At 40.9% G+C, this 20,267-nt stretch overlaps 1 protein-coding gene across 1 annotated transcript; it reads right to left on the bottom strand.

The window, feature by feature from the left end:
* Positions 1-15,593: 15,593 nt before the first annotated feature.
* Positions 15,594-18,548, bottom strand: barhl2 (BarH-like homeobox 2; the record flags this gene model as incomplete). Its single annotated transcript, XM_079505473.1, has 3 exons — positions 17,936-18,548; positions 16,960-17,179; positions 15,594-15,927 (listed from the first exon to the last, which is right to left on the bottom strand). The coding sequence occupies exons 1-3, from the start codon at positions 18,501-18,503 to the stop codon at positions 15,594-15,596; spliced, it is 1,122 nt and encodes a 373-aa protein (XP_079361599.1). The 5' UTR covers positions 18,504-18,548.
* Between the last annotated feature and the right edge of the window lie 1,719 nt (positions 18,549-20,267).

Below are 20,267 nucleotides of genomic sequence, written 5' to 3'. Positions count from 1 at the left end.
AAGAAGGAAAAAAAAACTTCAAGGGGTAAGTTGAGAGGAGAAAGGGGCCGGAGCTCTGTGTGTCTGCAGTGAATTCAAAGAAGACACTTTCCTCCAGGCCTGGCTCTGCTAACGATGCAGGAATCACACAGCAGACATTTAACCGCTGCTGTCTGCCATCCAGAGATGGAGGCTGTGAGATAAGAGTCCTACTCTACGTATACATCTGGACGTTGGCTCAGAAATGCAGAAACCACTAACAACAATCTATACAGTATTCTTGGTTTTCCCCAATTTGATTGGGCCCTATTTTTGCCAGTGCCTTATCCCTAAACATGAAGGGCCCAGGTAGGGCCGGGCCTTCCTTTTTGGGCCTGTTGAGAACTCTAGTTTTCGCCGGCTGCTGAACCTGGCTGCACAAATAACTTTGGGTCAGTCAAAAGGCTGACATCGAAGAGGAAGGATGGATGGGGAAGGATAAACATATGGAATGTCAGAACAGGTTATGACATATATCCATATACTAATATTGATTATCAGGGATCAGGGATCTCCATATATGGGCTCAATTGCGACAGCAGGTCGCATTTACAATGACATCACATCAGGGATCTCCATCCCTGATGATGTCACGAGACCTGGGCACCATATATGGGGTCTTTCCCCATGTAGGGGGATTTTGAGTGATACACTGACGGTAAATGCACGATTCCATAGTTAATAACTGCAACCTTTAGTCGCAATAAATATTCAGATTCAGATTTCAGATGAGTCATGTGTGATATTAGACTAAAGTTAACAGTTATCAACAAAATAGTGTTCATGATGCAAGTATTGATAAAAATCCTGTGACCAGTTAAAGTTATTGGTTGGCATTCAGGTCCTGCAAAAGTTTGTCTAGTTACGATGAACACAATTTCTCTAAAAGTGCTGCTTAAGAATAGTGTAATTAGCACCATAGATCCTAATACTTTCTAATATTTTAAGCCTTTTTTATACAAAACTCATAGATGTAATGCTAATGCTTCTGTAGAGGTCACACAGCTCATTACAAGCAAATCAAGTCATAGATAAATTACACGTCCCTTACAGTATATGAGTTTCATATAGTGGTGTGCGCACATTTACACACACCTTTCGACCCCCTCATGGTGCTACAGAACTTTTTTTTGGCCCATTTCACCATCAAAGTTGCTCATCCTTGATCTGAAGCATCCATCTTCATTCAGAGTGTTCTGTGTGTTCCGACTCTGATTAAACTACACTGTATCCGAGTGTTGCGAGGACCCCTTCATACACATCCGCCGCATGCTAATGTGACGGCAAAGGCCATTAATGCAAGAGCACAGAGGTCATTAGCATCGCTGCACGGTGCAGCATAAAGCAATCACCTCCTCAGATCTGTCTCCTGTGACTGCTGGACTATCTGTCCTCCCCCTGTGGTTAGTCACTGCATGTGTAAGGTCAGTTAATGATGGTGGACAAAGATATCAGACCAGGGGAGCTGCTCTGTCAGCTGATTATACCCTATTCCCGACACTTCTTAATCAGTGACAAGATGACAAGACAGAGACTGTTAAGGATTTTAAACATTCCCTGCTGCTCTCACTATAAATCATACAGTAAGTTGTGCAGCCGGGGGCGCTCGACACAGGTTTCCTGGTAACAATAGGTGTTCAGTCAGCGAAGGCCGAGATCAGCGGAGTCTCTCATTACAAATTGGTTTAATTTTGTACAAAGCAAATTACGATTGACCATATGATTATCCACTTAAACCCTATATATACTTCATTGACCGGGGCGGGGTCCCTCAGAGCCAGAGGTCTATTAGTCCCCTACTTTTTTCCCCCCCTCTACACCAAATCTCTTCTTAGAAAATAACCGAACTATAAGATCATAATGTGTCATTATATGATGCGTTTTGAACTAATAGATCTGCCCATGTTTGCCTATAATGACAAGCCCAGCATAGGGATGCTATAGTACTATAGTATTATAGTTATAAGTATTAGTATTATAATGATCGACTAGCAAAGGAAATAGATTTGATTGTGTGCAAATACTGGTGCTTGTCATGCGCAGTTACCAAGAGCAGACAATTACAATTACAACAACTGAATTCTAGGTGTAACTGTTACGACTTTCACATCCGTGGGGACCAAAGAATGAATCCTTGATATCTTGTCACGCATATTTTCTGATTCATGGTCCGAAACGTCGCTGGTTCGGTTCGATCAAAGCGGAGGACTTCAACAAGATCTAAAACTTAAGTTGCTTTAAGCACCTTAAAGAGACGGAGTGCCATCTTAGCATCCCTGTTGCTCTTAGAAGAGCGAACAAAAGCAGACAGCGGTGACAGTTTAGCATGGATGACAAAGATACAAAAGAGAACATCATTGCAGAACAATAGATCACTACAGCTGATGTTTCTCCTTCACACAAATGGCACCCGAGTCATTTTTCTTTGAGATGTGTGAATGATGGTTGCCACCATCCATCATAGGAGGACATAATGGAGGCTGGGGAAGTCGGAGTGGTACAGTGGACACTCCAGGGAGCTCATTACTGAACCTATTAATCTGTTATTTGACCCCTGCGAGAGCACTCTGCAGTCTAAAAAAGACCTAGGCTTCCTTAATCTAAAGATACAAACACCTGCACTCTTGTCTCTGGCAACAAAGCATAGCAAATAACATCAAGGCCAGAGATTGGCTTGTGCTCAATATTAGATAAAAGCAAGTTGATACAGATGTGCGTCATCTCGCAGCGTGCTTTCGAAAATGAACTCCAAGCAAAAGTTGAATAATTGATGTTCAAGAGAAATCTTAATGTTGATATTGTGAAACCGCAGTACGTGAATTACATGAACAAGAGCAGAGCTCAGAAAGTAAAAAAGGGACTGATGACGTACATAAAAATCACTGTCTGGTGAATTCTCCTGATGGGAGTAGACTTGGGTGTGATAACTGAGATTTGAAAAACGAAGCCTATGTGAGAAGAAGGCACAGGTTGGTCGAAACACTGAAACCTACAAACCACAAGAGCATACTGGATCTTTTTCCTTCCCTCTTGCCATTCTGTATGCATGCTTCCTGCAGGGCACGATTGTCTCCTTGTTAGTGGTCTGTTGTTGAGCTCAGCACTTGGCCAAGTCAAAAACAATGTCATGCCTCGCAGGGCCATGTGTCTCTCTGTCCTTATGTCCAGTTGCTCTACCACTCAATTAACGTCCCTTTCTAATACAGCAGACAATAGTGGCAGACATTGTGCGATGATTCTCCATCAGCTCTTTCTATTTGCATGTTGGTCAGGTTTACATAGTCCAAAAGTTGGAATATGGATTTCAGGTTAATTAACCATGTTTTTGGGCTACTTTGGCCATGGCGTTAAAAGCTAAAATAAAAAGTTCAGAAATAATGAAATTAGTCTCACAAAGTGTTGCTTCACAAAATACTTTGAGCTTGGAGATCAAAGTATTTCTATTTTGAAATAGGGCTAAAGTGTTAAATGTTTCCTACTTTAAATCTCCCGTATAACACATGCAGTAGGCCTACTTTAAACCTCATGTAACACATGCAGTATAATAGCTAAACTACAGTATATGATACATATACTGGGTATAAGTATGCAATAGGGTATAAGTATGCAGCAAAGGGTTTGGTGATATTTTTCTGTCTGAGGATGTAAAAACTAGATAAGTGCCCCTCGGGGCACAGGTCTCCGTTATAATAGGCCAATGTGAAAAGGGTGCCATTTCTTCTTATGCCTTGGATGGCAATTGGATGATTTGAGGCATTTTGTTCCAAAAATGTGTTTTGCAAAAATCCACCTGTTGGTGGCGCTATAACCGGCCAATGTGAAAAGGGTGGGATATATTACTCAGCCTAGTAGGAAAGTCTGTGAAAGATTTCACGTAAATTGCACGCTGCGTTCATGATTTGAGACTTTTTGTTCCAAACGGGCCAATCCTGCAAACTTTGAAAGCCAATGTTAGCCAATTAGGATGGAATATGAAATATCAGACAGATCCGTCTTGAACACATGACTATAGAGATAGTGTGTAGCGATTTGCGGGATTTTTTGACAGAATCTGGAGGAGTAATAGCAAAGAATGGGTTTTTCAAAAGTCGGCCTCCTGGTGGCGCTATAACAGGCCGTTCTGGAAAATTTGGGGCAGAGGTTCACCGTTGGCATCCAGGGAGTGTGAGTGCAAAATGTGGCATCGACCGGGTTAACTGCCACAATTGCATTGCCACAATTGCATTTGATTAATATGAACCATGAGTGAGCCAATAGCCAATATTGTAAACTATATATTATTATTATATTATTATTATATTATTTTATTATATTAAATAAAAAGGACCCAGGGTGCCAGCTACAGTAAAGCACTTGCCTTGGCAGGGTAGATCCCCATGTTTGGAGGTCATGGGTTTGTATTGTCCCCCTCTCTCTTCTGAGTTCTGGGTAACGGGTTAAGACGCGATGACACTGTACGGACTCTCCATTTCAAACCGACTCACAGAAACTTTGGGCTTTGATTTCTCCCTCAGATGGCTGGAATGAAAAGGACAGTTATACATATTTCAAGGCCCAAGGATCCACAAAGGGACTGTGGTATAAAGAGGTATAAACCTTTGAACTAAACAAAGGTCCATCACCCACATTTCATATGAGAAGTGCTGTGTAGCAGCCCTTGTAAAGACGAAGAAGTGGAGGGAGAGGAGATAGGAACCAGCATGCCCTAGCAGACAGGTTGTCTGAATGTTGTCTGCATGTCCTGTGACCCTCCTACCCCATATGCCTCTGTCCCTAACCTTAAGCCAGCACTCGTCCACTCTGTGAAAAGCTACCATGGAGCAGTCCATCTGTGTGGCTCTTTGAATGTGACCAGAGGCTCAGGACGACAGTCTGCAATCGGCATCAGTTGCATTAAGTTGATTAAAGTGGTTGGTAGACAGAGGCACTTGTGCTCTCACAATGATAGATGAAAGAGTAGGCACTGTGGCTGTGGCCTCTCTGTTACTCAGAGAAACCTCCTTTGCTCTTAGAAGGGGTCAACAAAAGACAGAGAATTCTAGAGTGGAAGCAATCGAAAGCTTCTTTGCCAAATGATCTCTAATTGCCCCTTTCTTCCTTGCGAATCACTCGTATGATTTTGGTGGCGACAGTCGACTTACAGTACAATTCTACCTTTAAAAGGTTCTCTTGAAAGTGGACTACTGGTACTTGAAAGAAGTGACCATTACCTAAACTACACTTATAAAAGAACAAAAAGGAATATGATTTCCACTGTATTAGTTCCATCAAAGGCTATAGATAATTGAATTGCATTTGTGTGTGGGGGGAGCCTTTGAGGCCAGTAGATACTTTGTCATAAGCTTTTTGTTTAAAGATCATATTGTTGTCCATAACAACAATTTTATTTTGTGTTTTTTATTTAGCTGAAATCTCATCACAAATGTGGCACACCTCACTTTCAGTCACAAGTGCTACTCAGCAACAGAAATAATTATGATGCACACTGCCATTCACATCTTTAACCGCTCTGAAACACCAGGGTTTGTCCCTCCCATGCAGTTGAAGAGGTGTCACTTGAGGCAAGCTTTCTGTTTCATTATAAATATGATTTGAGGAACACGCCATATTCCACTTTTGGAAAGAAGTCGAGACAGAAAGTGACAGTATTATTCCAGTATCAGTGTTGAGGAAACAAACAAACAAGGAAAAAAACAAACAAAAGCTTTGGCACTAAGGAGCTGTTCCGGGGATGGTAACAATAAAAAAAGAAAAGCATCGGTGATCAATGGTGTTGTGGATTTTGATAACATATTGCTCACGCCTGAGACAAATGATGGAAATTCTTAAGGAGAGAGGGCTTGCAATATGCCAAATACACTCCAAATTAGCCTTCAAGAGCAACTCTCAGTGTGTATATTGGAGCTGCCTGCGTAAATAAAGGGCCGGCATAAATTACCTTTGGATGTCAATCGTGATAGCACACCCTGTTTTCTTTTTGTTATCGTGTCGCCTATTCGTCTCAGTGGCGGATGACATGAAATGAAAGCGTTCTCTCTCTAGCACCACCAACCGTACTGAGAGCGCTTTCTGACACTTGAAAACGATGCAGGTTCGCAAAACCACAGCTGGGCCCTGACTGATTGGCTCGCATGCGGGCTGCCACTAAACTTTCGCTGCTTGAGGAGTTGTCTGTGCCGGGACAGGTGGTGTTTATGCAGATGAATGAACACATTACTGTGTGCTCTTCCTTTTGGTTTAAACATTAGCGTTTCAAATGTGACAAATCAGATGTTCGTCTACCGTGATATGCAGCAATGGTGGATGCTGCTGGGAGACCCCTGCATAGAAATTCCCCTAGGTGTTGATGTGTGCATCCATGAAGTATGGACAATGTATGTTGTAGGTGTTCACTCAATTCTCTTTGAATGCATATCCAGCAGTGTAGTACTTAATCTTAGTCCTTGTAAAACGGCAAATCTTAGGTTGTGTATTTGCTGTAATACAGGGTCTAAAGCCCTAATAATTGTGTTTAAAATACTAATTCCTGATAGTATAGATGGTGATATAGATTTTATGTATTTTATTAAAAGGGACTCATGAGAGAGAAGGTCCTTGCTAGATTCAGGCTGGTACCAGAAGAAAATCCTTATATCAGAGCATAATAGACAATATTTCACTGTTCAAGTAGCAATTATTTCTTTTATATTCAACTTCTCTTGGTGATGCTCAGTCCCGGAATGAGCAGGATTTTCTTTTCTACAATTGTGGCACTGAAAAAAATCTGCATTTAAAAAAAGAACATTTAAATAAGTAGGCTATAGTGTAGGGTTCCCCTTTCATAATTAAATGAAGCAAAGCACAAAAGACATGTTATGTTAATGCCGGTTTTATCATCTATATGTTAAATATTCTATAACGTGTTAATATTTCATGCACATTGCTTTGTGTAAATCAAAGTTGAACATGGTAAGGGAAAATAACGGTCACAAGTGTATCAAAAGTTCGCTTGGTGAGAAACCCTAGACTGGAAAAGAATAAACATATAGACTCTGTGAAAACCACCACTTGATGAAATGTTTGCTCCGTTTGGGAGCGAGGTGCTTTGTTTCTGCGACACTCTGTGCTGTGGGTTAGACACTAACGTCTCCATTGTCTGAGTCAACTTGACCTGACCTGGCTGGTTAAGCTGAGGCATTGTGAACAGCAAATCGCTTCAACTGGGGGGGTGGCTGCTTTGTGCAGCTACAGGGAAAATAACCTCATAAAAAGAGCATCCCCATAGTTTATGCGGAGAAAGCACAGTTTTGTCTCCGGAAAAGAGCTGTTTATTTCCAACTGGCAGTGAAGAAATACAACACAAACACAATATGCTATATACGGACCCACTGGAGACTATAGAGGATCCAGCTGAAAACAACAATCTTAACAATTTTGCGATATGTGAATATACACTGTAAGATCCTCTGTGTTCATTTGTCCATTTATTAAGAGTTTACAAATGTAACCAAATGGACCTGTGGACCTATACAAATGGATTTGTAAACTGTGAGTTGAATTAGCTGTGTACGCATTCATGAAAAAGACCTACAGCTTCATTCCAGTCTTTACAGCAGTTGATTGTGTTGTAGAATATGTGGGAATGCAGCAGCAATCAACATCATCTTGTTTTCTTACCTAATACCAACAGCATCAGAGACCCGATAACGATTGGCCCAAGCTCTTAATCACATTATAGCACAAGGCAGGCCCATACTTGTACCTCCCAGGTACCTGCAAATCTCCTATTGGTCCATTTCTTCACACTCCCAGTGCTCTTACTGGCTTCATCACTCTTCACAAAGTCGATCCAGAGACGGCCTTAATTTAAAAAAGTCAATTAACTCTGCCACAACACAAACACCCCCCAATAATGGCCAAGTTTACTTTTTATTTATTTTAATTCAAAACATACAATGTAAGGAACACTTAAACCCTATATACTTCACTGACCAGTGTCCCCTACTTTGACCCCTCCTTTCCTCTCCACCAAGATCTGTTGTATCCTACTGCCTCACCCGCCAGTGAGGAGCCCCCACCGGGAGGACGTAGAGCCACTCCCTGCTGACAGGTGCCGCCCCCAGCCCATAGGAATACGTACAGTAGGAATACTTAACAGTCACAATTTTCACCCTCCCGGCTTCCCTCCGCCGAACACGGGCCATTTGTTATTGTGTAGAAGTAGATGCTCGACAAAGCCGGATGCACCACAATGGATTCGAAACACAACCTCTGTGGTGGTGGGCAGGAACACTGTGCCCGCCAAATCTCTTTCTGAAAAAAGCAATACAAACTCACAACACGTTGCAGTGTGACACATTGTGAGCTTGTAGATCGGGTATTTTTGACGAATGTGCTATTATGACATCCTGCACATTACCCAGAATAGGGACGCTATAGGGTTCATGTAGTTAATGATGTCTGCTTCCATTTGCCCACAAATAGTATCACGTTTTAGATTTTCTTTTTCATTGCTGCTATGAATATTGTATGACATCATCACAATACTTGAGGGTTAGTCAATTATACTATTTCTATTTTGAACAAGCATCACATAATAGGCCTCCATAAGAATGGGTAAAATAAATCCAATTCCTCTGTTTTATTTTTGAGCACGCCTTTGTTCTGTGCTTTTTGCTTTATTAAACATGAAATGTGGTTTGCCCTTCAAAAGGTTTCTCTGTACACTGGAATAATGACTACTCAATATTTATGATATGAGCTAATAAATCCCAAACTACCGACAGCAGTCAGCGATATGAATCCTCATATACACGCGTCATGTCGTATGAACCAGGGAGGATATCAGCCAAAGAAATTGCCACTGGTTTACTCACTGTAGACCAGCCCAAACTTGTATGATTGCCTAAACTGGGCCCAGTTCTTGTTTGTGGTCTCCGACCGTCTAGTAGTAAATGGCCAACAGTGGGGGTCCCCATAGGCCCGCTGCCATCTCCTCATTTCCTGCTGGACTTGGTTGCCAGCAGACACCTCACAAACTCTAATTACCACGACTGAGTTTCAGCTCCAATGGCAAGTCATCCCCCAGCAGCACCATATCCTCACTACCGCACCGCTAATTGTTCCGTTACATCAACAATAAACGTGTCCCTAAGAAGAACAAAGGAGAGAGGAAAAAAACACAGAGAGGTAGGGACTAACTTGACATGCTAATTTTCATTAACCCTGATCTTTCTGTTCTTTCATCATCATCATCGACCCCCCACCACCACCACCACCACCACACACACACACACACACACACACACACACACACACACACACACACACACACACACACACACACACACACACACACACACACACACACACACACACACACACACACACACACACACACACACACACACACACACACACACACACACACACATCCACTGCCCTCCCTCCTCCCCCACATACAGTGTGGCAAAGCACTCAAATTATCCACAAGCATTCTAGCTATCACTAATTATCCAAAGAGTTCCTCATTAGGCTATTTCGAATCCAACCTTAGATCAACACTTGCTCAGACCTCAGGGATTCCTGATTCCCAACAGCGGTTAAACAAACAATCAGTTCAAAGGATCAGGTATTCCACTTTAAAAGGAGAAAAAAGCCAAGGGTAAACTGCTCACTTGAAAGAAATGACTCCAGCAGCTCCCCAGCATGGACGCCCGATCTATAATTCATTTCGTTCAGAAATGTTAAATTTCTTCCTTAAACTGGTTCCTTAATTTGGAATAGGTGTAGTAAATGCAAAGACGCTAGCTTACCCCAGGATAATGCAGGAGCTGTCTGCTCATTGTTGCCATGTGTGTGCTGCCAGCTTTCAATATTTTGACAATCAGACAGAGGTGCAGACCTGCTTATGTGTGCCAAGTCCTTAGGGTAGGTTTGAAGTCTTCTCCAAAATTAGCTTCCTTATGCATGATATGGGGTCAGTGCTTAAAATTGCCAAGAGACAGTTCAGCAAGTGAGCGCATACGCTTAGAGATGCTCTGCAAAGTGCATGATAATATATCCTTTGTTTCCTGTACAGATATACAGACCCATACACAAGCATCTGCAGAGTCCTAAGAGAGATGCTGTTGTTCTATTCAATCACCATTCTAATGTGCAGTAATTTCAATTGCTTCTCAGCCCCCATCCTCCCAGCCACACTTCCCCTAATGTCAGCGCTGTGCTCTATGAAACACCACCAGAATGTGAGTCTGTCACTTAAAATATAATGCCGTCAGATCTGTTACTTTAACCTTGAAGCAATTAGCTGTTGCTGAGCTGTAATGAATCTTGACATCACTCCGCTGTGATGAAACCCCTAATTGCTCTGTAAAAATTGAAGCTTTTGACATCACTGCTGACAGACTTTTTTCTACTCCGTTGTGCGGTCGCATGTGACGGCGCCCGGTTTGAAACTTGAAAGGTAGCGGAGCTTTTCTGCCATCAGCTGTCCTGTCACTTGACAAAAAGGGAGAGGGAAACTGGCTGGATTTGCTGAAATGATGAGGCCATTTAAACTATGATATGTCGCAGCTCCGGCATCATTCAGCGGGACTGTCGAAGGCAAACCACACTAGTTTGGGCTTGGCTGTGAGCTGGATGTTTCTGGGATGGACGCAGAATGGATGATGAATGGCTGTCTTAGGTTAGAGGCACCATCTCCACAAGTGTGTTCAGCATGGTTACTTCTGCCTACAGCATCACTGCCACACACTTTAGCCGGAATTGTTATTCTGTATTATTATTCTGTCATCTCATGCCACATGTAACTCAAGCATCAGTTGATAACGCATTTTTCAATTTCCTCTGAAAAAAACTAGAGGCGATATACAACCAGGTCAGAATGAATAGATCCAGAGTGGAGATTTATGCCTGATACTATAGGTTGCATGCCGTGTCACACACCAAAAATATCACAATACGTTTCAAGTTCTGAGCTTATAAGTTTGCAACCTCCTTGAGTTTGAGACCAAACCTTGTACCAAACCTTGTCTTTACGAAGTGGAAGCGACAGACCGCGGTCGGATTAGAGCTGCTGGCAGAAGCGGGAAATTACACATTATGAAAAGTAATTTCATAAATAGGTCCTATAAATCTGCAGAGATGGATTCCTCTGAAGCCTTACATTTTTACTTTCTGGGTGCCTGGTGGCTCAGCCAGTTAGTGCACTGACCTGCTTCTTGTGAGTCACGAGGACCCTAGTTCAAATCCAACTTCCATCATGTTTTACTCTCCTCTCTCTGCTTCCTGTGCATCCACACTCTCCTATGTAAATAAAGCAGTTTTCAAAAAAGAATCTTTCGATATTGACTTTCAATTCAACTCATATAGCATGTATACAAGAGTATTTAATATTTACGTATGTCTTTACAATTTAAGTAAGCGTCTATGTATTAGGTCAAAAGTTGTGAGTTTTCAGATGACAGATTAAACAATAATTGTTCTTAATTTAACTTAATTTTATCAAGAATTCCACCTTGACAAGGCATCAGTTTTGACATTATATGGACATTTAATATATTTTTAAAAGTAGGCTACATATTGTAGAACTAAAATGTAGTAATGCAAGTAAATAAAGTATAGCACTTGCCCCAGCTTTGACAATCTTGCAGTCTTATGCACAGGATACAATGTAATTTAGATGATAGACAGATGCCAGGCCATTTGTAGACCTGGCATCCTATAATGTATAGTTTCAATGTACAGATTATATAGATTATCCGATATTATACTGTTTAGACTGATGATATGTTCTTGGCTAGGATCCTATAGATTACTATTTCTATGCATTTGATGTATTATCTTGCTCTGGATTGAGAGCGTCAGTGTCTGCTAAATGCCTAAAGTGTAAAATGTAAATACAAATACATTTGAATGTCTCTCCTCAATATTTAAGCGGAAAATGTGATGCTTGCAAATCTGTGCGCATGTTTAATAATGCCCCAAATCTTTTATTTCTTTTAAATAGAAACTAAAATTATCTAGAATTTGTGCCAAGACTATATAATTTTTCAATGCATGCGATGAAGGCTGCAAAAGCTACCAAAATATGTTATATAGATCTACGGTATGGTGAAAAGGAATAGTGTATATAGTATATACACAAATCAAATGTATCAAATTTGCATAATACAGTATGTGGTTTCTACCTTTATTGGTCATCTTACAAATTGCTGTGCAGTTGGATTTGTATCTGCAGACAGTGTTGACTCCACCAAGCCCGGGGAGCAAAGAATAGCTATAGCCTACATTAAGAGAAGTGTCCAAGTTCTATAGCAGAATAGCCTACAAACAATCTTCAGAAAGGGAGGGGCTATGGTTAAATTAGTGTTTAGTGAGTGACGTAAGACTTGTGATAATGAGAGGCCACTGAGAACAAGTGTTACCTCATTATAGTAATGACAAAGATATCTCCACCATTACATCAGTTGGAAAATGTGGCAATTAAAGAGCTCAACAAGCTTCCTTGAGGCAACAAGAAGCTGAAAACGCTCTCTCTAGCCCATCTGTTCTGCAGCAAGGCCTAATCATCTTCATTTAAATCAGACTCATTGCATTTGGCCTTTTCAACCAGTTCGAAAGATTGTCCTCAAAACTTTGTAAATATGGCCAATTTTGAGACATAACTTCAAGGTCAATGTTACCAACCCGTCCAGTGTCAAAATTAAGAGAGTATAGGCCTATAGAGCCTAATTACAAAAAGCTTGGATGCCATCAGAATACAGCCTGAATGTCTGAACAGAATTTGTATTTAGACAAGCACTGTTTAAACTATATTATTCTGAAATGTCTGACATTCAGATGTCAGGTTAGCATGTAGCCTACTGAAAACAATAATGACGAATACATTTAGGCATTGTAAACATTCGGTGTAGGAATGCCGTCATAAATACAGAATGCATGCATGCGTGACACAGCCTGCACGCTGCCACTTTAGCTCATAGTCAGCGTGGCCCAGTTTGAACTGACTGAAGCGTTTCAACTGCTTTGTGCGAGCTACAATATAGCCTAAAATTAAAATGATGTTGATTTATTCGTAATCTGATTGGGTAAAATGGCTAAATTAGCTGGTAGGCTATGGCTATATGTAGGCTATGAGAGATATCCTTATGTGGTAGGCAGCATACTGCTGCTGTGTGAATATTATTAATGAATTGCAGCCCGTACAACCCCCCACATCCACCCCTCCCACCACCAGCAGAGTGCAATAAATAAATAATGCTGTAGAAGTCATGCATATGAACAACACGCGTCGGCACTGGCGCATTAATGGACAGTAGCTGTGAGGGTAATATGGAAGGCTAATATTATTCCACAAAAATAAATAAATAGGACCATTGGGGTAGTTTGCCGTTTATTTTCTATTGGCTTGGAAAACCAAGAAGAGTCATGTTTTTAATTTTGCCTAACAAACGATCGTCTTATTATTTGGGGAATAAGCCAACAGCACTGAAGCTGCGCCCTTTCGCTTTCCTACTTAATTTGAACACAGACCGAAATGTTCAATCTGCACCAATTAAATTAAAATTTTACTGACCCTGAAATCGAAATCATAGCCAGTAGCCACGCGTATAGGAAAGTTAGATATGGACAACATTACGTTATAGCAAACATATTAGTCTGAAACTGTTGTGATTCTTACAACGTATGGGCAACCTTGAATATGTCATTCTAGGGGTACGCGCTGTGTGTGTGTGTGTGTGTGTGTGTGTGTGTGTGTGTGTGTGTGTGTGTGTGTGTGTGTGTGTGTGTGTGTGTGTGTGTGTGTGTGTGTGTGTGTGTGTGTTTATGTGTACAGTGCATGTGATTAAATTGGTTGGTGAAACACTAAACTAAAAAAGCACACCTTGAAATGGACAAGGTAGCATAAACAAAAATGTGTCAAATTAAATTCGAGCGCTGATACGCAATATAAACATATCTGCCCGTTGTCTTTCACACACGAATTCGGAAAAAGCTCTGTAAAAAATATCTGACGCTACATATTTTATTTATATATTTTTTTGTATAAACTTGTGAAGCATTGTAAGCTATGCGTTGCTTTCATTTTCACAGACCAGCAAAGGTCAACTTGGCTCGATCAAGACTTTCACAACAGCGAAATCAGCAAACGGTCCACGAATTAAAGAAAGCCAAACAAACGTGCCCCGAGGCACTTCCACTGTGAATTCACATGAAGCCTCATTCGATATTCTCCAGGGCAAGTGCTTATACATATAGGCTCAAATAGCACCAAACGTATTTTAATTACAGTCCCGCGTTGCAGGCTATAGCCTTACTGCTTGGTTGATTTTTATTGTATTTATTTATTTTGTTCCATGGGAGAATAAACACCTTCATATCCGAACAAAACTGAAGGAATAAGGCTGCATGGGAAACCCATGGAAAACTATGCACATTTCATAATAACTATACTGCATAAGCTTAAAGACATTTCGGATAATTTATGCGTGTATGAATTTCATATTTTGAGAAGTAGAACGAACCTATAAGCATTAAAGTGTATAATAACGCTCTTCAAAAACTTTCGTCCTCGAAGTTCACTGCATGCTGCCAGCTGCCGGTTTTATCGAGAGTGAGCGGATTATCTCTATAGTCTGTACCAACCAAGCATGTTTCATCCGAGGACCTCAACCCCCTGATCGCTCTCACTGCATGGGAAATGTAGGCTATTGTCTGAGACTGTGGTCTGAGTCTGCTCCCAGAACAGCTGCTAAACCAAGGACACATTCACAATATAATACACAGCCAGGACCAACCAACAGCGTCGAACCCAAACTGCCTCATTTCAACAGCCAAACGACTGTCTCGGTTTAGATTTAAACTGTTCTTTACGTATGTCTATACGCCTATTTGTTTTAAATCTGTCATTGAACTATACGTAGCCTACATCATTATTTATTATGCAAAGTAATTTTAAACATTTGAAATAAAGTTGTTGTGCAATTATTATTCGGCTATATTTGGTCAAAAGAACAGGTTACTCAAATTAAAGGACAGCTACATGTGAAATATGTGGATGGTTTTAGGCTATAAATTGATTAATTTAAAGGCTTGGGGAAATATAGCTCTGATCAGTGATCAATGTTGTTGCTCAATGAGCTTGCTTCCGTTAGATCAATTGAAAGGATCCTCGCGTGCATCCAAAATAAAGTTTACAAAATGACAATCCCAATAAGTTTCAGATGTTTTTAGTATCATTCCTTCTTTATTCATTCTGTTCGTCTCCATCTAATAAACTTTATAAGTTTATTTGCTAGTTTAAATGTATTTGTACAAAAGGACAAACAAACAGACAATCAGAACATGAACAGTCCTTTTTTTCCTGCCACGGCCTTAATGTATAGTTCTGTATGGACCGCGGTTCGTTATAAAGGCCTATATTAAATACCTCCTTTAAGTCTTGTAAAAATGTCTTTTATAAGTGTCTTTTCGAGAAGTCCTGCCCCATGTATGGTTCGTTCGACGCAGTTACTCACGTCGCATGTGCTCAAACAAAGTGTCTTTCTTTCTGATCATCGTCTTTTTTTTGCGGGGGGTGGGTTATGGCGCTATTATCGCGGGTGCGGTGTGCCGACCATGCCGGCCATGGGGTTACCACCCATGGCACCCAGTGGGTTTAATGCCGGTTGCCCCCCCGGCCCAAGGCCATGGATGAGTACTCTGGGGACCAGAGGCCTCTGGAGACTAGGATGTGGCGCTTGAGGAGTCCGGTACATACTGCTGTACATGGCTGCGGCCGCGGCGGCCGCCGTCGTGCTGTCCATGGTGCCCAACAGGCTCGGATGGTAGAAATATGGCGACGGGAACATTCGCTGTAAGGCCGAGTAATTTCCCGCTTCTGCCAGCAGCTCTAATCCGACCGCGGTCTGTCGCTTCCACTTCGTTCTGCAAACCAGATCAAAATACAACAAATGAATTATTTAATCGGTTCGGGCAAACGCAAATTCCCCAAACGCTCCCTCCCGCTAATTAGCAGGCTATGGCCTAATTATCGGAAGCACAGATTTATGGTTAATGTTCAATTAAGCAAGAAAGATGAAGGGAAAATATGCACTGGTTAAAACTACAGTGCGCCTTCATTGCAATGTTGTAGAAAATAACTTCGCGTGGATTGTAATTATAGTTTTATTTAATCAACGTTTAATTTAAGCAGTCCGGTTTTGCAGTTTTCTTCATTCCTTGGGTCAGGCAATTATTTTAACAAATGCTCACAGAAACATATATATAGATTAACAATAATAAAATAACAATAATAGTCTGACACAAACAAATTGTTGAATATCCAGTTAATATCTAATTTAGTCCAGGGGTTGGTATCAATGAGAACATCAGATATGACATTAGCCTAATTGTTTGACTCTCGATGCCAGGGACACAAAACATGTATTAATTGATTAGGTAAAGCCTAATTATTTTAAAGCACCTGAAGCTGAAGCCGGAGCTGGACCAATGCTGTGCTTGACTCAGACTGTACCCTGTACTGTTTGCATCTTTTTGTCTAATAAAAAAAAAAGATTATCAAGCAAACAATAATCTCTTCATTTACTATAGGCTTTTCATATAAACATGCAGAAAATTGTTTGTAATTACATGATCATTGAGTCATCCGTGAAGCCCGACAGGCCTCAATAAATAAATAAAATGAAATAAAAAAATATGTATAAAAAAAACTGGCAAAGCATCTGTGACATTTGATGTTGGCTGTTCAAAAATAGCCAGACGTGATATTCACAGGTCACTTTGTGCGCGCAGAGAGCTTGTTATTATTATTATTATTATTCTTTCTTTTTTTTCTCGTAATCTTTATTTAGAACTAAGTCGTTCATGGCATCGGCCTCAGGTCTTCTTAATGGTTTAAAAATAAAATCCCCGTGTGTATAAAAACAATAAAGGGGAGAAAGAGGGAGATGTCCATACCTTCTGTTCTGGTACCAGGTCTTGACCTGTGTATCGGTCAGGTTGAGGGCCGCGGCCAGGTCCATGCGGTCCTGCACGCTGAGGTATTTCTGCCGCTCGAAGCTTCGCTCGAGCTGGTTGAGTTGGTGGTCAGAAAAGGCCGTCCGCGCTTTGCGGGGTTTTTTCGACCGTCCTATGGGCGGACTGTCTCTGCTACTGGAGATCTCTCGATCATTCTCTTCTTTAGTGCATGGAAGGAACACACGCAGATCAGTATATATATATAAGCTATACGGTTCAATTCAATACTTGCTGTATATAATATTGGTAACGTATACCAAGCACCAAACTGAATTGTTTCTCTGTTGTAAAATCTCAAGAACATGGACATTGCATATTAAATTAATATCATAATATAAAGGCATGATCCTACTGAATTAGGAAAAGAATATGTCTTACAAAATTGGCCTTTAGTGCAATAAAGTGTGCTGGGGCACATGTGTCGCAAAAGCAAACCAAGGGCAATAAAAATAAATGTGGGCTGTATTTGTCACCTACAGTTTTTTTCTCCAGATAACGGGAAATCGATATGTCAATCCATCTCTATTTGTAGCTGTTTTTCAGCGCGCCATGATCCCCCCTCTAGGTACAACAATAATCTCTCTAATTGACCCACTAGGGAGGCCTGCGTGCGGGGAAAATCACCAGGCTTACATCTGTTTTCAGCTCTATTATGCTAATAAAATAGATCTAAAAGAGCTACACCGTTATTGTTATTACTATGATTATTATTATGTATTATATTGCTGTTCAATTAATCTAGATTTCCAGTATAAAAAAATATACTGCCCAAAAATTGTGCTTATTTTGTAATCCACTTCCACCCATATCTGGATATCTATATTTCTATCTGGATAAAAATGTTTATGCAAATAAATCCCTAGCTGTTTATTTTAAAATTGATATACAAAACACAATTTAATTTAGATTCACTCACCCTGCATGCCATTGCATTTCATTTCACTCTGAATGTCATCTCTTTTGTCCAACTTGCTTCTATTCTCGTCTTGTTCCAACTTGGGTCTGAACCCGTCCGGAGCCGTGGCACTTTCTGGTTTTGGTGTGTGATGGGGCGAGCAGGACACGCTAGTGCTGTAAGGGGCACAGGCTGCCAGGGGTTTGCTGTCGCCTAAAATGTCTTTGATTAGAAAGGACGAGGTGGCAGTCCTCGGGGCACAGCCGGCCCCGGCGAGCGGTTGCTGATGCTGAGGCGACAGCGGCAAACTCTGCGGCTGGTTGTTGTGGTGATGGTGTTGGTGATGCTGCTGAAGGCTGTCCTGGACCAGATGCGGATCGGGGTGTTCCATGGTGACCGAGATGGGGGACGAGGGAGCCGTCCCCACAGTGTCTATGTCCGAGCATGATGGTGACGGGGTGGCCAGGCTCCTGAAATCCGCTGTCCTGCTGTCGAGACGAAAGTCTCCGTTCATTAGCACGGGGTTGCCAGAAGACGCGCTCGATAAAATAGTGTCTATTCCGAAATTTGACCCACTGGATCCTTCCATATTAAGAAAGGAGTGATTAGGTCTTCATAACAACATCGAGAAGCGCGCGTCTCCTCCTTTGCAACGATTAAACTGTCCAATAGCTTAATAGAGAATAAGAAAACTAAACACGTAAAAGTAAAGCGAACAATAGTAGGTAAAAAAATAAATAAAAAAGAAACAATCTTGGGAAAGTAAACTAAATCCACGTTTGCAAAACAGCGCAGATCGCCTGGTCCAAGGTGCTGCTGCGTTACATTCAGTGAAAATGAGCAAAAGCAAGTGCGTCTGTATAGTGTGTAGTCCACGTCCTTTTGTTTTGTATATTGAACTTTGTGTTAAAGTTGAGGTGTAGAGAGATTCTCAGGGATAACTCCTCAACATCACGCTCCTCTTTGCTTGTAAACGTCCTAGTGTTGCTCTACAATGACTTCCTATACTGACGTCACGGCCTACGGCGAGGGGGAATTAATATTTTCTCCTTTATCATAACACTCTCTCCCACACCCCGCTGTCATTGGCTGCAACATGACGGCCCCGGCACCTCACCAATCAGGGAGTTGTTTCTTTATCTGCACAAATTCAAGCCACCCATTGAAAGCATGTCCTTCCTTTAGTTTAAAACATGCATGTGCTTTAAGGCCATGTACTGATACATGGCTTTCATTAGAAATATTTAAATGTAGCTAAAACTTTATATGTTTTTTTCAGCAAGAGCTATATGCGTGAGAATGAGGACTTTAAATAGAGGAAACTTCGAACATGCAGTCAAATTATTTCTATAGTCTTTAATTTATTTAAATCCAATTGTCAAAACGAATGGCAAATCTGCAGTACCAGCAACATGGTAGGACGATCTATGAGATTTGTATTTATGCATTTATTATTATTATTATTATTATATTTTTCTTATTCGCTACATCAATTTATATTCCTCCTGTGAATCTTCTATATAGGTATGTTGTTATTTTTCGTTAAAATTCGAATCTGTGCATGCCTATAGTTTAAGGGGAGTTTATTGTTTACTGCACATTTCATATAGGCCTACATGTTGTTTTAAATTATTCTCATTCTAATTAAATTAATTTTAAAAACGCTTGTAAAGTGATGTAAATTCTGTAATTTTGACAACCATGCAGGTGCAATTATCTACAGTGATTAGATATATGAATGCATCTATATATCGGCTTATGAGGAGTGGTGTCTGTCTCATGACAGCGCATGTTAATAACCATGTCATCCTAATTAGTGAAGTAATTATGAGGTGATAATGAGCGTTCGAATATATTAGAATTTCATCACTTTTTCTAACAACTTAGTCCTATTTTATACGTCGTCATACGACAGTGTCGCGCAAATAAACGATCTACAAGCTCACCGCTTGCATCACCAACCAACCGTGCATTGTGATCTTGTAGAGCTGCTATTTTCACTATAGTCGAAACTTGTGTCTTTCTTGTATACCTTTTACATATAGGCCGGTTTATATCAAATGTTCGCCTATTTATAATGAATGACATGCCCAAAATAAGGACGTCGTTTTTAAAGTGGTTCGTCGGGGATGTGAAGAAAAAAGGAAGGACTAAGGTAAAGTGTTGTGTTAAATGTTAGTTTATATGGTTGATTTGAATGCGGTGTTCTGGCAGAAGACATGCAGGCATCCGCGCTTCACACTGACTGGCGGACACGTGTCTGATGTTTCAGATGGTTGTTCTTGGGCATAATGGACACGCATGCACTTTTGATGAGATTGAGGACATAACAGACCGTGCGTATTTTCTTCTT

This window comes from Electrona antarctica, assembly GCF_951216825.1.
Source record: "Electrona antarctica genome assembly, chromosome: 7".
Taxonomy (NCBI): Eukaryota; Metazoa; Chordata; class Actinopteri; order Myctophiformes; family Myctophidae; genus Electrona; species Electrona antarctica.
This window is presented reverse-complemented; position numbering and strand designations above follow the sequence as displayed.